The 18351-nt window shown below is 43.3% G+C and overlaps 1 protein-coding gene across 2 annotated transcripts in view; it reads left to right on the top strand.

Annotated features, from left to right (window-relative positions):
• CHN2 (chimerin 2) overlaps window positions 1–18351 on the top strand; it is a 318704-nt gene that overhangs the window by 192064 nt on the left and 108289 nt on the right. For both annotated transcript variants that reach the window (XM_012447769.2, XM_012447770.2), the window contains exons 4-6: window positions 6291–6322; window positions 11323–11436; window positions 13564–13849. In XM_012447769.2, coding sequence (XP_012303192.1) covers window positions 6291–6322; window positions 11323–11436; window positions 13564–13849 — 432 coding nt within the window. The remainder of the gene's footprint in view (window positions 1–6290; window positions 6323–11322; window positions 11437–13563; window positions 13850–18351) is intronic.

The raw sequence follows: 18351 nt of genomic DNA, 5'->3' as shown, positions 1-18351 counted from the left end.
AGTATCTCATCTAATCTTTGAAACAGCCTTATTAAAATAACCCATTTTTATAACTCTAGTTTTACTGAAAATTGAGAAAAATGAGATCCAAAGGAGTTTAGTAACCTACTCGAAGTCCCACAGTAGCCGGATTGATGGGCAAGGGTCCACATGCATCTTCTGTGTCTTATTCTGCAAACATGTAGTGAGGACAGGCACTCTTATTTTCCAGATCCTCACTATGCGAATATTTGCTAGCAGAACTTGCTAAAAGACATTCCCAATTAGAAACCGGCTATGACACGTTCTCTTATGTGTGGCAGCTTCTCAAACTTTAATGTATATATGAATCCCCTTAGAATTGCAGAGCCCACATTTCTAGCAAATTCCAAGGTGATGCCAATACTGCTGGACCCCAGGTCACACTCTGAGTAGCAGGGTGCTGAAAGACGAAGGGTGGGCTTCTCTCAGAGCTGTGTTCTCCTGATCAGCGGCATGTTTAAACATATAGCGCATTATATCTGTAATTTCCCTGCCTTTTCCCTGAGGGTTTAGCCCTCAGTATTTGTTTAGGCCAGGAGCCCAGGAGCACTACCAACTCAGGTCCAATTAGATAGTAACTTTCAAATCTTTGGTAATATCACTGCATTATTTATTTTTATTATAATACATGCTCAGTATAGAAGGCTAATGAAATTCCTATTTATTCAGCTGTAGACTGTGCACAAATATACCTCCTCATTACTGCATTAAGTGTTAAACCATTAGGTAATTGGTTTTTAAATGTTTTATATTGTGAAAAGATTGTTATTAGATTGTCAGATAATTATTTAGGAGCATTTTAGTAATGTTTGGAAAACAGATATTTTTGCATGCTCCAAAAATGAATTTTTTTTTCTATGTAAAGTAATGGAATATGGGCTCTTGCTGTTTGGAGCTTTGCTGCCCTACACATTTTTTAGGAATGGGTTAGACTCAGATAACAAAAGGTAGCTGCATTTACCCTGTGACAGACATTGTGAGAAATCCTGGAAAGACGTGAATGATGCAGACAAAATTGCGGCTCCACGGAACAGTTAGGGAAAACATGGCAAATACATATTTAAAATACGGCGAGATAAGTTTTCTAATGAAGATACGTAAAAGGAGCTCTAAGAACACAGCAAAGGATGGGCCTAAGCCTGCCTTCTGTACAGAGGAGACCTTCTCTGAATCCCAGGAATAGCTCATAACGAATGCCTGGGCGTCTGCGCCAGGCACTGTTGCAAGCATATTACACGTATTTATTCATTAGGTCTTACAACAACCCCATGAGCAGGTACTTCTAATATCATTCTCATTTTAAACATAAGAAAACTAAGGAATATAGAAATAGATAACTTGCTTAAATTCCCACAGATCTGGCCTCAAGGCAAGGCAGTTTAAGTCCAGAGCCTGCCCTCTTAACCCACATAATAATCTGGGCTGGGCGTGGTGGCTCACGCCTGTGATCATAGCACTTTGGGAGGCTGAGGCGGGTGGATCATGAGGTCAAGAGATCGAGATCATCCTGGTGAACATGGTGAAACCCCGTCTCTACTAAAAATACAAAAATTAGCAGGCTGTGGTGGCGCGCACCTGTAATCCCAGCTACTCGGGAGGCTGAGGCAGAAGAATCGCTTGAACCTGGGCGTGGGAGGTTGCAGTGAGCTGAGATCACGCCACTACACTCTAGCCTGGTGACAGAGTAAGACTCCCTCTCAAAAAAAAAAAAAAAAAAGGAGAGAATTCAGGATCTTAAAATAAGATCACATAAAAATGATGGGCATATCAGAGGGCATACAGTTGTAGAACTGCAAGTCATTTGGTTTGATGAGTGCAGAGGATGAACACTGGGCGATGAGACCATTAGCTGAAAGCATAACATTGGCATAGCCTCACATATATAGGAGCACCATGTGTGGACTGTGGATAGTAGGGACAAGGCTGAACCCATCTCCAGTAGTCACAGTGCTAACAATTTAATTATACTTGAGATATAACTATAAAGTCATAACATAGATGTTATTTTAACACATCTGTTACATGAGCATGGTCCCTTCCCATCTTGGGAAGCTCTGCTTTGATTTCTGCCAAGTTCCCATTGCTCAGAGCATGTTGGGAACGTCTCTTCTAAAATTCCTTCAGTGCAAGTCACAGTGAGAGTCTTATTATCTTATGATCATGCCTCATTTTTGTCTCAAATGTATTAGTTTGATCACTCGCCTCATTTACTTACTGGCCTTGACTCCAAATAATGTATGCCTGTTTGCTGAAATGAGGTATTCTCTCAAATCCATGCTCAAAAGAACACAAATATATGTATGTTTCTGCATAAAGTGATTCTGACTTTAGTATATGCTTTAAAATCATCGAGGGGGCTTGATTAAATTACACATCATATCCCTACCCTCAGTAATTTTGGCTCAGCTGGTCCGACATGGGGATCCTGTCTGCAGTTTTCAACAAGCATCTTGAAGTTTCCGTTTTGAATGACCAGTCCACACTTTGAGAAAGGTACCTTTAAGGATATTCACAAGAAAGGGTGGTATATCTTAGGTAGTTCCAAAAGAGAAATTCCAAAAATGTTCTGGTCAACAGAGACATAAATGGCAAGTATTGTGCCTACTAGGGGGACTATTTCCTTGTAGACGACGCTTATTTAGAATAAAATGTTCAGTGTTATTTTTAAAAAGAAGCAGCCATCATTCTGCATGGTCACACCACATACACTGAAACCCCCTGTGCCTTAGGAAGGACCCATTTCGTATGTTTTCTCACTCAGTGACCTCCTACCTGGTGCTCTCCTTCTGTAAAGAGAGGGGTCCCTCTTTGAGCCAGCTGGATCATCTAAGGACCCAATATTAGAGGATCTAGTAATCCATCTAACATGACTACATATTTTCTTTCTCTTAAAAAGATTGAGTTGCTTTCACTTCTTGGACCCGGAGCACTAAATCCCAAAAGCAGACATGGCAGATCTGACAGCTGTCAGTCATATTCACAAAGGCCAGGTTCACCAGGGGATGGATTGACCAGCTGCAGCTGCTGTTCTAGGATAATCACAGTGGCAGGGAAGCTCCAGAACCAACCTTCATTCATGTCAGGATATATTGCATTTTCCATTCCTTTCTGAATACATGTGACCGCCTAAATTTTTTTATTAAGTTGCCTGATTTTAACAAACATAGTTTTCAATGAGAATGCAAGATCTTCTGAGTTGCCTTACCTTTTATTTATCAACTATCCTATCTCCTTCACACCTACTAAAGAGAATCTCATACAATTGGAAACAGAAATTGAGAGCTACAGTTTCTTTAACAAATTCAATTTCACAGGTGGGTCCTGGTTTCCACTGATGGCTGACACGGAGCCTTGCCCCAGGAGTGAGTCAGGCTTCTCTAAGGCGCTGCTGGGGTCCAGCACAGCCGTTCCTAGTCTCTTGGCAGGCCCTTGTCCCTGCAAGCCCTATCCCCCAGCCACCTGTTCTGTCTGGATCTGAGGATCCAGTATTATCCACCTTGAAGAAATGTGGACATTGTATGATTTGTCTAGCATCATTTAACTTAAACATTAAGCTCTTGACTGGTTTAAAGTTTAGTGGAATATAGAAATAGAGACTGTGTTTAGACACCTGTAAGCAAAAAGTTTACAAAAAGAAGAGGATTTTGTTTTTTTGATTTCAGTCTCTCTCTCTCTCCCTCTCTCTCTCTCTCTCTCTCTCTGACATTCACAAGGACACTAGACACATATATTTTCTTTAAGAGCTTCAGAGACAAAAAAAGGAAAGAGAGATTGGATTGCTAACAAAACGGCCAGTAGAAGCAGTGATCAGATGCCAACCACATCCTCTGTCTTTACTCTCTCTTATTTCTGTCTTTCCTCTCCCCTATATAGGGTTGCCAGATTTAGGAAAGAAAGAGAGAGTGGGGGAGAGAGGGAGGGAGGGAGGGAGGGAGGGAGGAAGGAAAGAAAAGGAAGGGAGGGGAAAGGGAGGGAAAGGAAGAGGAGGGGAGGGAAGGGGAGGGGGAAGGTGGGAGGAAGGAAGGAAGGGAGGGAGGGAGGGAGGGACCAGGATGCCTAGTTACATTTAAATTTCAGATATATAAGGAATCATATATTAATATCCCATACAATTCAGGGCTCTTCTTTTATTTTCTAGTGGTTTTCATACACGGAAGATTTGTCCCTCATTTGGATCAAACTCGCCTCTGGGCAGAATCTTATTTGGCATCCTTCAAGGCACCCTGAATATCAACTTCCCTCTGGGGTTCTATGTTAGATTTCTCCATAAGCATTTCCCTTCTGCTGCAAGTGCAGAACACCCCTGAGCGCCTCATACCTTTCCTCTCTGCACCTGCGAGGTCATTACTTCATGCACAATGGCTGGCCTGAGCATAGACCCCCGAACATAATAAGCATGCTGTATATTTTTATGATTGGTTGATGAACTGAAAGCAATTTGTTAGCTTGTTAAGAATCAATTAAATTGAGTATTTATTAACTATTTACCTGCATGCCAAGAGGCAGTAGTAGGCTCTATTACCAGGCTGCTCATCTGGGAAGTTAGATTAGTAACTCTTTCTCTTTTAGGGAAATAAGAAGATACAGGAAGGGAATAGGGTTGAGAGCTACACCCAGAGTTTGCAAATTTGTGCTATGGTTCAGCCAAAAAGATGGAAATAAAAAATTGGCCTCATATATAGAGAATCACTTTAAATTTTGGAATATCACCTCTCAAAGAATGGAGATTTTGCTATTATATATCATCAGGTTTCATTGGCTTTTTTAGTCCTAAATTTCTTCTCTGGCTTGTTGGTTTTACAGTCACATATGTGTAATAGTAGAAACTAAAAATAACTTAGAAAGCCAAAAGAATGATATAAATGACAAAATGTTCAACTCTCATTATAAAGCTTACCAGCCTGTAGAATAATGGCACACATCATTTACAGAAAGGATATCAGATAACTAGGTGCCATTTTACACACCTTCTGCTTCTATTAATGATACTATTTAAATCTTCCTTCACAAATGACACCGAGCAGGCTTTGAACCTTGAAGATTAAGTTATGGATGTCCTGCTTGGTTGAGTAATTTTCAGGTGTAAAATGCACAGAAGAGTGAGCACATATATAGAAGTGTCTAGATGACAAGTTTTGTACCAGCAAGGCTCGTCCTAGGCAGCATTGTGAGTGTGATCCCCCAAGGCCCAGCTCTTCCCTTCTGATCCTTTTCCCTTAGTTCCTAGTGTCCTGCTACCTACTCAGATCTGCATCCCTTGGAGGATGGAGCTAGGCCAGGACACTGCCCCGTGTCATGAAATCCTGCCACTGTGTCTGTCCCTGAGCCCTGCTGCGAAAACTGTCCATTTGATTCTAGGAATGTGACTCTAGTAGTTGAAATGACTGTGAATAAAATCGCTGCCAAGCTCATAGTCTACAACAGTGAAACAACATAAACTTGCTGTCGTACATATAACCATTCATACAAATCCACAACTTAATGTGGCTTTACTATATTTCAAGTGTCCCTGGGGTTAGGTGAGAAGAACAAAAGCTGAACGTGAGAATTCATGTTACTTTCTCACCAACTCCAACATCACAACATGAGAACAGAAAGCTTTTATGAAAGTAGATGATCATATATGTGAGAAAAATGTGATAACCTCAAGGCTAAAGCTGTGATTGAAAAACCCTTTCTGGAATGTTTGTGTTTATTCAAGTCATAAATCTTGTTCTCTCTATCCTGCACCTCTGGTGTCAAATGAATTTCAGCTCGTTAGCCACGTGTTGAAAAAACAAGAATGTTAGAATATTGATTTTATGTGGAACGTAATCAAGTTAAGCCTGCTTTATTTTTTAATCCAGGTAGACTCCTTGTTTTAATTATAAATACATAAAAACAATTAGGCATGGAGTGAAATAAATGCTTATGTTTTATTCATGACAGAAAGTAGTTGTTTTATCCTTCAAGATGAAACTTTCTAATATCCTTGCAAATTCCTTAATACTAAAATAAGCATCACTTTGTTTTTGTTGAAAATCTCTTCTTGGGTGATTGGGTTTGGGTGGGAAATGAGCCTATTGATTGGAGATGTGGTGATTCTAGATCATTCCTACCTGATACTGAAATGTGCTAATTAACTCCAGAGCTTCATGGATCTCTGATTTGGAGAATACAATCTGTAACAAAATTCCCACCAGGACCCTAGTTCTGTTTATTTGAGTAGCATTTTTGTCTAGCTGATTTGAATTCAAATGCATTATTAATTTTTTTTCTTTTTAATACAGGTGGAAAACAGACCAAAATATTATGGAAGAGAGTACGTATTATACTATTCTTTGTTTTAATAATTTAGTAAGTAGTCATTTCGTGTGCCATTTAAATATTAAGAATTTTTAATATATGGTCACATATGTCTATTGTGCAAGAGTTTAATGATAAGAATAAATGCAATCAGACTCCTTTGGATTAATTTTTTTATAACAGTTGAGTGCTTGGTTTCCATTAATGTGGGAGGGAGAGCATCTTGTGCTGCATTTCACAACACAAAAGAGCTCCCGAGTGCCTGGCAAGTACTTGAAATGCAAGGCAGCATTTTTCATAAGGGAGGCTCTCTGTTAGTGTTTTATTTCACTTTCTACCTCAACATAATAGAAATGTTAGGGGTGTCCAAGATCATACATTGTATCTGAGATCCTGACTTTGGTGTACCCCGGTGCAGTAATCAGGATAGCCATCCCACTTCCCTGCCATCTCATAAAACCCAAATGATGATTTCTGTTGGCTGGGGTATATTGGCCAAATTGCCTTCACACTCCCCTTTCCATTTTACTCTTAATTTCAGCTCGTTTCATTTCATTACTGCCCAGCAAATTCGCATGACCATAAAAATAATTCACAGTCTAAGCCTGTGGTGTGTAGAATACATCACAGAGGGCAGGCAGAACAGTCCAGGGGAGAGGAGATGCGTCACTCACTTTGCTTCCAACCTGGAGGCGTTGTGAGGCAAAGTCTCTTTTGAGTCTACCTTCCAAGCTCTCCCAGCCAATCCCAAACCTTCCTCTTATTCCCTTCCCCATCAGAGCCTGATCTTCATGATTAATGACCCTCTTAGTGGTCCCGGCCCAGTGCCCCTTCCTAATTGCCACAGCTGCATTTCAGAACCTTCCTTGTAGTGCCTTGGGAATTTGACCAGCACCTCTGGAATGCCTGCCTGGGGGCCCTGTCCTCCGCTCCTCTCCACCCCATGCCCCTGCTGTCTAATCTGTGTTGTAGTATGACTTTTTTTCCTCCATGTGCTTATTTGTTTTTTTCTGGAAGACAGCACAATTAATTTTTTAAAAAGAGAAGAAAATGACAATCTACCATATACACTTTGGCACGTGAATTCCAAAAGGAACTGTGTATTATGCGATTTTCTTTCTTTCTTTCTTCTTTTTTTTTTTTTGAGACGGAGTTTCGCTCTTGTTACCCAGGCTGGAGTGCAATGGCACAATCTCGGCTCACCGCAACCTCCGCCTCCTGGGTTCAGGCAATTCTGCTGCCTCAGCCTCCCGAGTAGCTGGGATTACAGGCACGTGCCACTATGCCCAGCTAATTTTTTGTATTTTTAGTAGAGACGGGGTTTCACCATGTTGACCAGGATGGTCTCGATCTCTTGACCTCGTGATCCACCTGCCTCGGCCTCCCAAAGTGCTGGGATTACAGGCTTGAGCCACCGTATGCAATTTTCTTTTTGTGGAAAAGTTCTGTTGAAAAACTTTTTAGCTCTCATATTCCACCCTCAATTCACGTAAAACATATAGTGAGAGGCTTGAGACTAAGGAAGTGTTTTCTTAACCACCAAAAGGAACATCTTGTATTAGGCAGAAATTAGCCTAAAACCTTCCAATTCTGTGTTTCCCTTTATTTTTTTTTAATGAAGGGTGTTTTTTTCTTCCAATTAAAAAGTAATACATGCTCCATTCAGGAAATGCACATACACATTTATTCCTAGAAGGAATCATAGGAAACTACTGACAATGGATACCTTTCAGGAGAGAGGAATTTTACTTCTATACCGTTTGCATTTTTAGTTCTTCTGTACCTTCAACTTTTGAAATTGGAATTTTCTGCTATGCACAGGTGTTCCTTTCATTTTTAAAAAGTTAATAAATTATGGCTGGGCACAGCAGTTCACGCCTGTAGTCCCAGCACTTTGGGAGGCTAAGGCAGGCAGATCACTTGTGCTCAGGAGTTTAGGACCAGCCTGGGCAACATGGCAAGACCCTCTATCTTTAAGAAACACAAATATTAGCCAGGTATGGTGGCACATGCCTATGATCCCAGCTACTCAGGACCATAGGTGGGAGGTGGAAGGATCACTTGAGCCCAGGAGGTCAAATACACCATTGCACTCTAGCCTGGGCAACAGAGTGAGACCCTGCATCAAAAAACAAAATTAACAAATTAATACCTGTTAACTTGGAAAAATTAGAAAATAAAGGAAAATAGAAAATGAAAGATACCCATAGTCCCACCATAAAAGAGAATTGCCAAACTTTTCCCTTCATCTTTCTGGTCTTTGTGCATGCTTGCTTTTTTCTTACAAAGTTGCAATCTCACTAATTATTAGATATTATGGATTGCAGATATTTAGACTTTTAAAAACCATGCATAAAGGGGATGACAGGCCACAGACTGGGTCTTCAGGTACACAGAATTGTCATTTTCTTCTTTTGAACGATTGAATTTAATTTAGTTCTTGTCACCATATGTCTGACGCTGTCAATCACTTAAACTTGCCAATTCAAGTGAATTAAAACTTCAGTTCTAGAAACTTCAGTTCTAGTGTTCAATAGCACAGTAAGTTAATTATAGTTAAAACAATTTATTGTATATTCCAAAATAGCTAAGAGACGCTTTTGAGTGTTCCCAACATAAAGAAACAATAAATGCTTGAGGAAATGGGCATCCCGCTTACCCTGATTTGATCATTATACATTGTACTTATGTATCAAAATATCACACGTTTCCCATAAATATATACAATTTAAAATAAAAATGGAAAAAGTATGCATTATCAAAATCAAGAATTGAAAAGAAAGAAACAGAAGCTGCTTTTGGCCGGATGCAGTGGTTCACACCTGTAACCCCAGCACTTTGGGAGGCCAAGGCAGGCGGATCGCCTGAGCTCAGGAGTTGGACACCACCCTGGGCAATGTGGTGAAACCCCATCTCTACTAAAATACAAAACATTAGCTGGGCATGGTGGCACACGCCTGTAGTCCCAGCTACTCAGGAGACTGAGGCATGAGAATCGCTTGAGCCTGGGAGGCAGAGGTTGCAGTGAGCCGAGATCGAGCCACTGCACTCCAGCTTGGGCTACAGAGTGAGACTCTGTCTCAAAAAGAAACAAAAAAAGAACTTGGCTGCTTTTGAGTTGCCTGCCTTTGTTTAGAGACTCCGCCTTCTCCTAGAGTGACCTGGGGCAGGTCCCTGCGCTCTCCTCTGTGTGTGCCTGTCCTGCTATTGTTACTCTGGCCCACGAGTTGTGCCTTTGACATCCCAGCTTTTGTCTTTTCTACTTCCGTGTGGGAATATTTTGCAGTGCTGTCTGCCCCTCCCACTCTCCTGCTGTATGTCCCTCCCCGCCCCCCATCCGCCCCCACACTCACTGCTGCCCCCCAACCCATCCGCAAGGCTGCCCCTAGAGCTCTTTACCAGGCCATGTGTCCCGCCCTCTCTTACCTGGCTCAGGCCGCACAGGAGGCTACTCCACAAGGTTCCCAGGTCCAGTGGCCTCACCATTAAAGCCCCAACACCTCTGCTCCAGGCCCCAATAAACTGGCCTCCCGGTTCCAATCCATTTCTGTTGGCAGGGCCAATGAGACCCCCTGAGACTGGGCTCTGCCTCAATCCCTCCCACCAGAACCAGGGATGCTGGTCTTTTGGGGAGGCAGGAGGGCTCACTGTTATGTCACAGAACATTCATCCTCACTCAGAAGAGCATTGCTCAAAGACCTCCAGGCATCAGCTCTTGAGATTTAAAATCAAAATTTGGGAAGCCAGAAAGCCTTTTTCTCCCAGGACATCACTGCCGAGGACCCTTAAAAACCAATTTTGAAACATAAAGCCACAGGCTGCTTCTGACCTCACTTTCCTTGGACAGAAGCTTCAGCCTGGAAGGCCTGTTTTTTATGGATAGAGGGAGTTAAAAAATAAATATTGTGATAGGCACTTTAAAAAATGTTATCCTTCTACATTTGTACTCTAACTTAATCTTTGCATTCCTGGGGAAGATACAAAAGAAAGCTTGTCTAGCTGACTTCCCTTTCCTCCTTTTCCTTTCAAGAAAGTAGAGTTTTTCTCTGTCCAGAAAGTTTATTCTCTGATGTATTCTCCAAAGTTCTCCAAGGTTGGGTAATCCTAGAAAAAGGTATTGCTCCTCTCCCAGAAGCTTGGAGTCTCTTGTCACTGACCTAACTCCCTAACCCAGTGTGCCCCACTTTTCATGAAATACTGATTGATCAAACCTCCAGTCCTGTGAGAGGAGCAGCTGTCTTTGCTTAAAGGCAGCAGGGAAAGTGGGCTTGTTCCTGACCCAACTCTCAACTCTCCCTCTTCCTCCGTGGAGTCGCTGTCCACTCTTTGGGCCTCAGACAACTGCCTCCACGTCAGAGTAATCATGGGCCAAGCATGCAACCTTCCCAGATACGCCACATTTTCCACATGCATGTGTAGGGGTTTTAAAATGGTAGAGAAGATAAATTTATCTTTAAAAAAGAAAAACAGGTACATTTTTCTAAGATATCCATAAGCTACTGCTCTCAAAATGTAAAGAACAGAAGACTGTTGATTATAGCTAGCTCTTGCCAGAAAATGAGCCTCTAAAATTAACACCATCTTGCACCTGAAGCAAGCAGGTTGCTAATCAATAAATGTCCACTTGCAATTAGGATAACACACAGTTCTCTGTTTGAGCGGAGAGCTAAATTGGTAATTGCTCTTCTGTTATTTCCCATGGTTAAAAAAAATCGAGGGCGGTATGTAGCCTGGCTTTTTGTTTCAACTTTCATTTTCAACTTGAGGGCAAAGACAATAGCAGAAAGCCAAGTGGGCTGGGCATGCTTCCTTTGGTTTGCCTGTTTGAATACTTGGGTTTGGTGCATGTGAGGGGTGGTTTCAATTCACTCGAGATGTGCGGCAGTCACTCCCCTCTTCACCCTGCTGGGTGGGCTGTTGATTCTGGGTGCCCCCGCCATCCTTTGAAAGCTAGTTCTTTGTGGTCCTTATTCTGTATGTGGTCTGTTCAGAGCAACGATGGTCTTGCACCTTCAGGTTTCACGGGATCATCTCCCGGGAGCAGGCGGATGAGCTTCTCGGAGGTGTGGAGGGCGCCTACATCCTTAGAGAAAGCCAGCGGCAACCAGGATGCTACACGCTGGCTCTCAGGTGAGGCGCATTTCATTCCTTGTTTTCATTGCTGTACAAGTGGCTTCACTGATATTTGCCCATTTTTAAGAATTATAGTAGAATATGCATAACCTGAAATTCACCGTTTTTCCCATTTTTATTTTATGAGAGGGGGTCCCACTCTCTCACTAGGGCTGCAGTACAGTGGCACCATCACGGCTCACTGCAGCCTCCGCCTGCCAGGCTCAAGTGCCTCTCACCTTAACCTTCTGAGTAGCTGGGACCACAGGCACACACCACCATGACTGGCTAGTTTTGTTTGTTTGTTCTTTTGTTTGTTTTTTAGAGAAGGGGTCTCGCCATGTTGCCCAGGCTGGTTTTGAACTCCTGGGCTCAAGCCATCTGCCTGTCTCAGCCTCCCAAAGTGCTGGGATTACAGTCATGAACCACTGCACCTCACTTTTACCATTCTTAATTGTAAAATTCAGCGGCATTAAGCACGTTCTCAATGTTGTGCAAACATCTCCGAATCCATTTCCAGAACTTTCTCATCATCCCAAACAGAAACCCGCTACCATAAACAATCATGGAGTCATTTGATCCTAGAAATTACTAAGAGTATTGTCAGCATCCTTCTGATTTGTGAAAGTCAGAGGGTAATGCTCCCTACGCCTTACTTGGTATCTTCACTTGTTTCTGAAGCACCCGCAGTATATCAGAGGCTGCATACATTTCCTCAGCCACAGATGCTATCAGTATGCGTGGACACTGGGGCTCTGATGATGGACACACGGTAAACTAGGGAACCATCTGGAAAGCTGGTGTTTCTACAGCCGCCTCCGCCTGCACCATCTAGCTGGCCGAGGCTGCGGGGTCTCTACCTCAGCTCCCAGCAGCCCACGTCGAAGGAAGGGCTCCTTCACCTGGCCTTGCTCACACAGACCTCACAAGACCTGCATTTGCTCACGGGGTTCTCTCAAGGATTACCTTGTTGACCCCAGGAACTTGTTGTGAGGGCAGTCACAACCCTTCAGGCCAACGAGCCGGTAGAACAGGCTCTACTGAGCCTTTACCACAAAATCACAAGTATTAAACATCACAACACGAGAAAGTGCATTTGTGGCACTTTTCAAACCTTGATCAAATATTTTCTGTCATTTGATCCTCACCGCAGCCCTGTATGTTTCAGGGAAGGTATCCAGTTTCAGAACTGAATTATCTTCCAAAAGTTCGTTTGTGAACTCTTCGTAACTGGAAAGCCCTCTCTCCATAGAGGGAATGGTGTCCGTGGAATCACTTCCCAGGCCCACAATGGTGTGTTCGATGCACCATCTCCATATTACGGCTGTGCGATGACACTTTCCAAGTTGTAGTATAGCGACCACATATCTTAAATAATGTGATTATGAGGATGAACTTAAACAGCGATTGTATCACGCCTTCTAGGTATGCAGAATACTTTCCTGTCTTCCTAGCACTTCAACAGCAGAAGCTGGCAGTTCTACCGGGGAATCAAGCAGGGGCTGTAGATGGAAGGCCGGGGCCCAGAGAGGAGGGACCCTGTGGATTATGTTGTGGGGACACCGGCAGTGGCTCCAGCAGGGACTTTAGCACGGCTTACTGCTTCCCCTCCACTGCACCACCTGGGGTGGAAGGCATGGGGCGCTCTGCTGCGGGGGTGGTAAAGATGCAATAACGGGGGCGTCAGAACCAGGGACAGAGCGTCCCTTGCAGAGGTAATTGCCAGGTATCGGGGAGAGCTGGTTCCCATTAAGTAAATGTATAAGTAACGTAGGTGTAAATCAGGCATTACCCTCTGACTGTTACAAATGAGAAGGATGCTAACAATGCCCTTAGTGATTTCTGGGATCAAACGACTCTATGTGACGGCCTGGATTGAAGCCCCACCCCTGCCTCATCCCAGGCATGTAAACTCAAGCAGGAACTCCCATCTCTTCAAGCATGAGTCACCTCCACGGTAAAACAGGCATAACCGCTGTACCGTCTCAAAGGGTCTCTGTGATCATCAGGGGGAAGAAAATCTCATCAAGGGCTTAGTCCTGTGCCCGGCATACAAGAAGTATTCAAAAAATGTTAGCTGCTCTTATCACTCCACACTGTGCCTGTTTCTCACGTGGTTGTAATCCCTCCTTGTCTCGTGGGCAGGTTTGGAAACCAGACCTTAAACTACAGGCTCTTCCACGACGGGAAACACTTCGTGGGCGAGAAGAGGTTTGAGTCGATTCACGATCTAGTGACAGATGGCTTGATAACACTGTACATAGAAACAAAAGCTGCCGAATACATTTCAAAAATGACAACTAACCCCATCTATGAACACATTGGATACGCCACCCTACTCAGAGAAAAAGTATCCAGAAGGCTGAGCAGGTCTAAAAACGAACCAAGAAAAACAAACGTCACACACGAAGAACACACGGCGGTGGAAAAGGTGAGCTGCGTGGGAGGAAACAGCATCTCTCGGTTTAGTCCATGCTGAATCAACAGGCGGGTTAACTAGCGATGCGGTTTGCTGAAATGTTAGAGGAGACCCACCCCCACCCAAAGAACTCTAGAATTTTAGTGCCGAAGGGACCTTAGAAATCTTCTAGCTCAGCCTCCTCATTTTACAGATAAAGCCCAGAAATGTTCGATGATTTGCTCAAATTTATACAGTCAGAGCCAGGGCTTCTACCAACAGTCATTGGTGGGTTTATTTGGAGTTTGAAAGAAAAAAAAAAACCCCTCCATCAATGTGTTAGGATGAAACATATTTTCAGTTGCCATTTGAAGTGACACTGGCTCCATCTTTAGTTCCACCCAGCCGGCCAGATACGTGGTATTTATATTTGCTTCTCTTAGGACTGGCTGACTGCCCATGATTTATAGATCAGGTTTCCTGAAGGTGGTCTTACCTAGATAACAGGTTTCATTGACGGATATGGGAGCATTTCACTGACAGATATGGGAACGTGGCTATCTCTAGGAAGCTTAGAAAGACAAGCTGTCCTTTGCCCCAGACAAAGTTATTATGTCTCGCCGAGGATTAAAATCTCTTAAGTGGGCAAGTATGCAGGCAGGGGGGATTGTGGCAGGAGGTGGCCGCGGAGATCTGATTTTCCTATCCAGTAAGTAGCTGTTTGTTTGAAAGCCACCACCAGAGTTTGCTAGCAGATTTTTGGGATGTGCCCCTTGAAAGACCATCTGCTTTGCCTGGTCCTATCAGTTTCCCACTGAAAGAAAGTGACAGCCAGCCACGGCACTCAGCCCCTGTGGAGTCTGTGCTGAGCCCGGCTTCTTAGGCACACTAGGGCTGGGACAGATAGAAATAAGCGGATAGGAGGTGCAGTCCCATCACACTGTTCCTTCCAGAGGTCGCTAATCCTGGTTAAATTGGAACGGGCTTCCTGTCAGCCAGTGTCAGTGGGAAGCAAAGGAGCCTCAAGCTGATGGATTTGGCGCTGGCATTGGCAGAGGGGCTTCATCAGAAAGCCCTGAGATGGGAGGAGGGTGAGTGGCACCATGGCCCCGCTGGCAGAGACAGGGATGATCTCAGTTGATTTGCTGATTGAGCTTCAGATCCTAGGAGAACCTTCCACAGAACCACATCAGTGCAGCAGCTGGGCCTGTGAAAACATAATTTGCCAGTTTCTTTTCTTAACTCCAGTGTCTCCAAAGCACCTGTTTATTCTTTTCCAAATAATTGATTTGGGAAATTGTGGGGTTTCTGATTGTTTACATTTTAACAAAAGAGCGATAGGACTGGAGTCCCAACTTTCAGAGTTTGTTCCGGTCCACACAAAGCCATTCCTTTGTCTGTTTGCAAAATCTGTTCCAAAGTAATTTAGAATAGAAAATATGAAAGCTGACCTTCCCGGCCATGACAAATCAGAAGATGAATTGTAAAATAAATCTCTGAAGCAGTGTTTATATTTCTGAATCAGAGAGCAAAGCCACCAAAAGGGCAATCTGTTACCAACAGCAGGCTGCACACTAGAACATCTCAAGGAAAAGAGGTGGGCAGGAGGAGTGTCTCTTTGGTGGAGGGCTGAGTCGAGATCCTTGGTATTGAAAATGATATTACTAGATCCTTGACCTCCCCCGAGAGGGAAGTTTGGTCAACAGAACTGATATTTCTGGACAATATTCCTATCAGGAAACTTGTACATCACAATATGCCATCTTCTGCAGATATTTTTGTATTTATTTCTCAAAAATAAATTGTGGAGGAAATTAATAATCCAATTAATAATCACTTTGAATGAGCCACCCAATACACATTGGCCTTTTGGGGAAAAGGTAAATCAGGAAAATATTGCAGGGAGACACCCAAACTCTCTGAGCAGTTTGATGGACAGGTGTCGGTGGTGTGGATTTTCTTGGACACTAATGATGTGACTTTTGGTTGTCCCAAGGGGTGCTGTGGACACTGGACCTGGTCACTTGCTGGGGGCTACTCATTTTGTGTGTAGGTTTGTTAAGTTACTTGGTAGGAATCCATCCATTTCTCTCTGACCTGTATTGACAAGTGGAATTATTAAAAGTCTCAGCCTTGCCAGAGATTCTGTTTCCCTTAAGGGCAGGTCAGCAGACCGTTGCCATGGAGTCAGTGACTAGAAAAGAGGGACCAGAAACTCTAATGGCTTCACTGAGAAGAGTGGGGATGTGGGGGGTTGTTACCTGTTTACTTTGGTAAGGGCGCATCTTAAAGGTTTTAATGAGTGAAATGAGCAGGTGTCCTAATATTTCTCAACCCCAGACACATCAGCATTTCAGTTGCTGGAGTACTTAAATTTCGTTTTCCTGTTTGTTTTATTGATCATTTCCAAGTGAATCCAGAGAGATGGTGTTACCTGCATATCCAAGAATACTAACACAGTATTAACTGGCAAAAATAGATTACCCGCCCCTCAGATTTGGGTGGTTTCCAGATTTCTCTCCGTTCATGATTGTCAGCAGTAAACTTGATTTTAATAACTGTAGATGAGATGGGAGGTAGTGAGGAAGCCAAAAAACAAAGTTGTGCTGGTCAGCCAGTAGGGATCCGTCTCCCCACTGATTCTTTATGTAGTTGAGTTTAAAAACATTCTGCTCTATATGGGCTGCCATTCGGTGCATTTAATTAAAATGGTCACGTCCAGTGTCATTTCTTCTATAAAATGCATTTTAGTACTTATTCCATAGATAGATTATCTACTGACCTTCACCCACGGCACTGTGGCAACAAAGGAATAACACGAGATTTCACGTTTTGTGTTAAACACATATGTGAATAATTTCCCATTTTATCCTCGGAATCGCTTTGCCAGGTCCGTAGGGCAGGAATCACCATCCCCACTTTATTGAAAGGCTCACCGTGGCAGGGTGAGGAATGAGACCCAGGCTTCCTGATTCGACCTTCAGAGCTTCTTTTTTTTTTTTTTTAAGTCGGAGTTTTGCTCTTGTTACCCAGGCTGGAGTGCAATGGCGCGATCTCGGCTCACCGCAGCCTCCGCCTCCTGGGTTCAGGCAATTCTCCTGCCTCAGCCTCCTGAGTAGCTGGGATTACAGGCACGCGCCACCATGCCCAGCTAGTTTTTTGTATTTTTAGTAGAGACGGGGTTTCACCATGTTGACCAGGATGGTCTCGATCTCTTGACCTCGTGATCCACCCGCCTCGGCCTCCCACAGTGCTGGGATTACAGGCGTGAGCCACCGCGCCCGGCCCTTCAGAGCTTCTTAAATTCGCCGAGCAGTTGTGCCTCGTTTTGTGCCCCCTGCGCTTAGTGCTTTCAGCGAACACGCTTAGTTTTGGCCGTCCTGAGGCAAGTGAGGCGGAAAGTCACTCAGTATTTACATGATCTGTTTCTGAAAACTGCTATGACCAGCTGTAATAATTAGCATTTTCTTATAAAGTATACCCTATGAATCCAATACATATGACAACAATGTTTTTGACAGCTCATTTGCATCTGTGTTTTAGTGGGGGAAAAAAATCATCCATGCCCTTGACATAAAAGCACATTTAAGAATATATATTATACCAGTTTATTATTTCACTATTCATTGTAGCAGCAAAAATTAGAAAATGACCTTAATGTCCGTCAATTTAAGACTGCTTAAATGAATTATGGTACATCCATGTTGAGGACTATCACACAACCCCAGGAAAAGAATGAGAACCCTCATATGGATTGATAGGGAACAGTCACCTGGAATCGTTTTATGGAAGTGTCTGGCAGTGTGGTGTATAGAGTATGGTATTATTTGAGTAAACCAGTAGAAAAAATTTTTATTTTAAAATTTGAATTTTTATTTATTTTTTATTTTTTAAAGACAGGATCTCGCTTTATTGCCCAGGCTGGTCTCAAACTCGTGGGTTCAAGCACTGGTCCCATCCCAGCCTCCCAAGTAGCTGGGATTACAGGCATGAGCCACTGCATCCAGCCAAAAAAAAAGCTTTTGCGTGAATTTTTTTCATGCAAAGTCATAAAATATCCCTTGAAGGATGCAAGAACCAGTATCACTATGAGGAGGGGAGGTGGGTGTCTGAGGGGTACAGTGTGGGAAGGAGAATGTTACCCGCTGCTCGTTCATGCTCTTGGAATTTTGAACCGTGATCGATGCAGTGCCCTATTTAAAAATTTAAATAGGAGAAAATAATGCGCGTGTCTTAAATTCACATACATTAAAGCAAACCCTGAATAAACAAACATTCTCTGCATGGAGTGTTTAGCACACGTGCGCACACACACACGCATGCACACACACAGTAGTTCCAACAGTCAGCACCCAGGCTGTTTCTTCCTAGCTCTGAACACACACACACACACACACTCACACCAGTTCCAACACTTTGCACCTAGGCTGTTTCTTCCCAGCTCAACCCCATGCTGATAGGACACTTTCATTTCCCCGTGGGGTCTTTAACAAAAAGAGTCTGTGTTTAGCAGAGTTTTACTGAAGGTTGGAGCT

This window comes from Aotus nancymaae, unplaced genomic scaffold (assembly GCF_030222135.1).
Source record: "Aotus nancymaae isolate 86718 unplaced genomic scaffold, 86718_ANA_hifiasm-v0.15.2.pri h1tg000025l, whole genome shotgun sequence".
Taxonomy (NCBI): domain Eukaryota; kingdom Metazoa; phylum Chordata; class Mammalia; order Primates; family Aotidae; genus Aotus; species Aotus nancymaae.
This window is presented reverse-complemented; position numbering and strand designations above follow the sequence as displayed.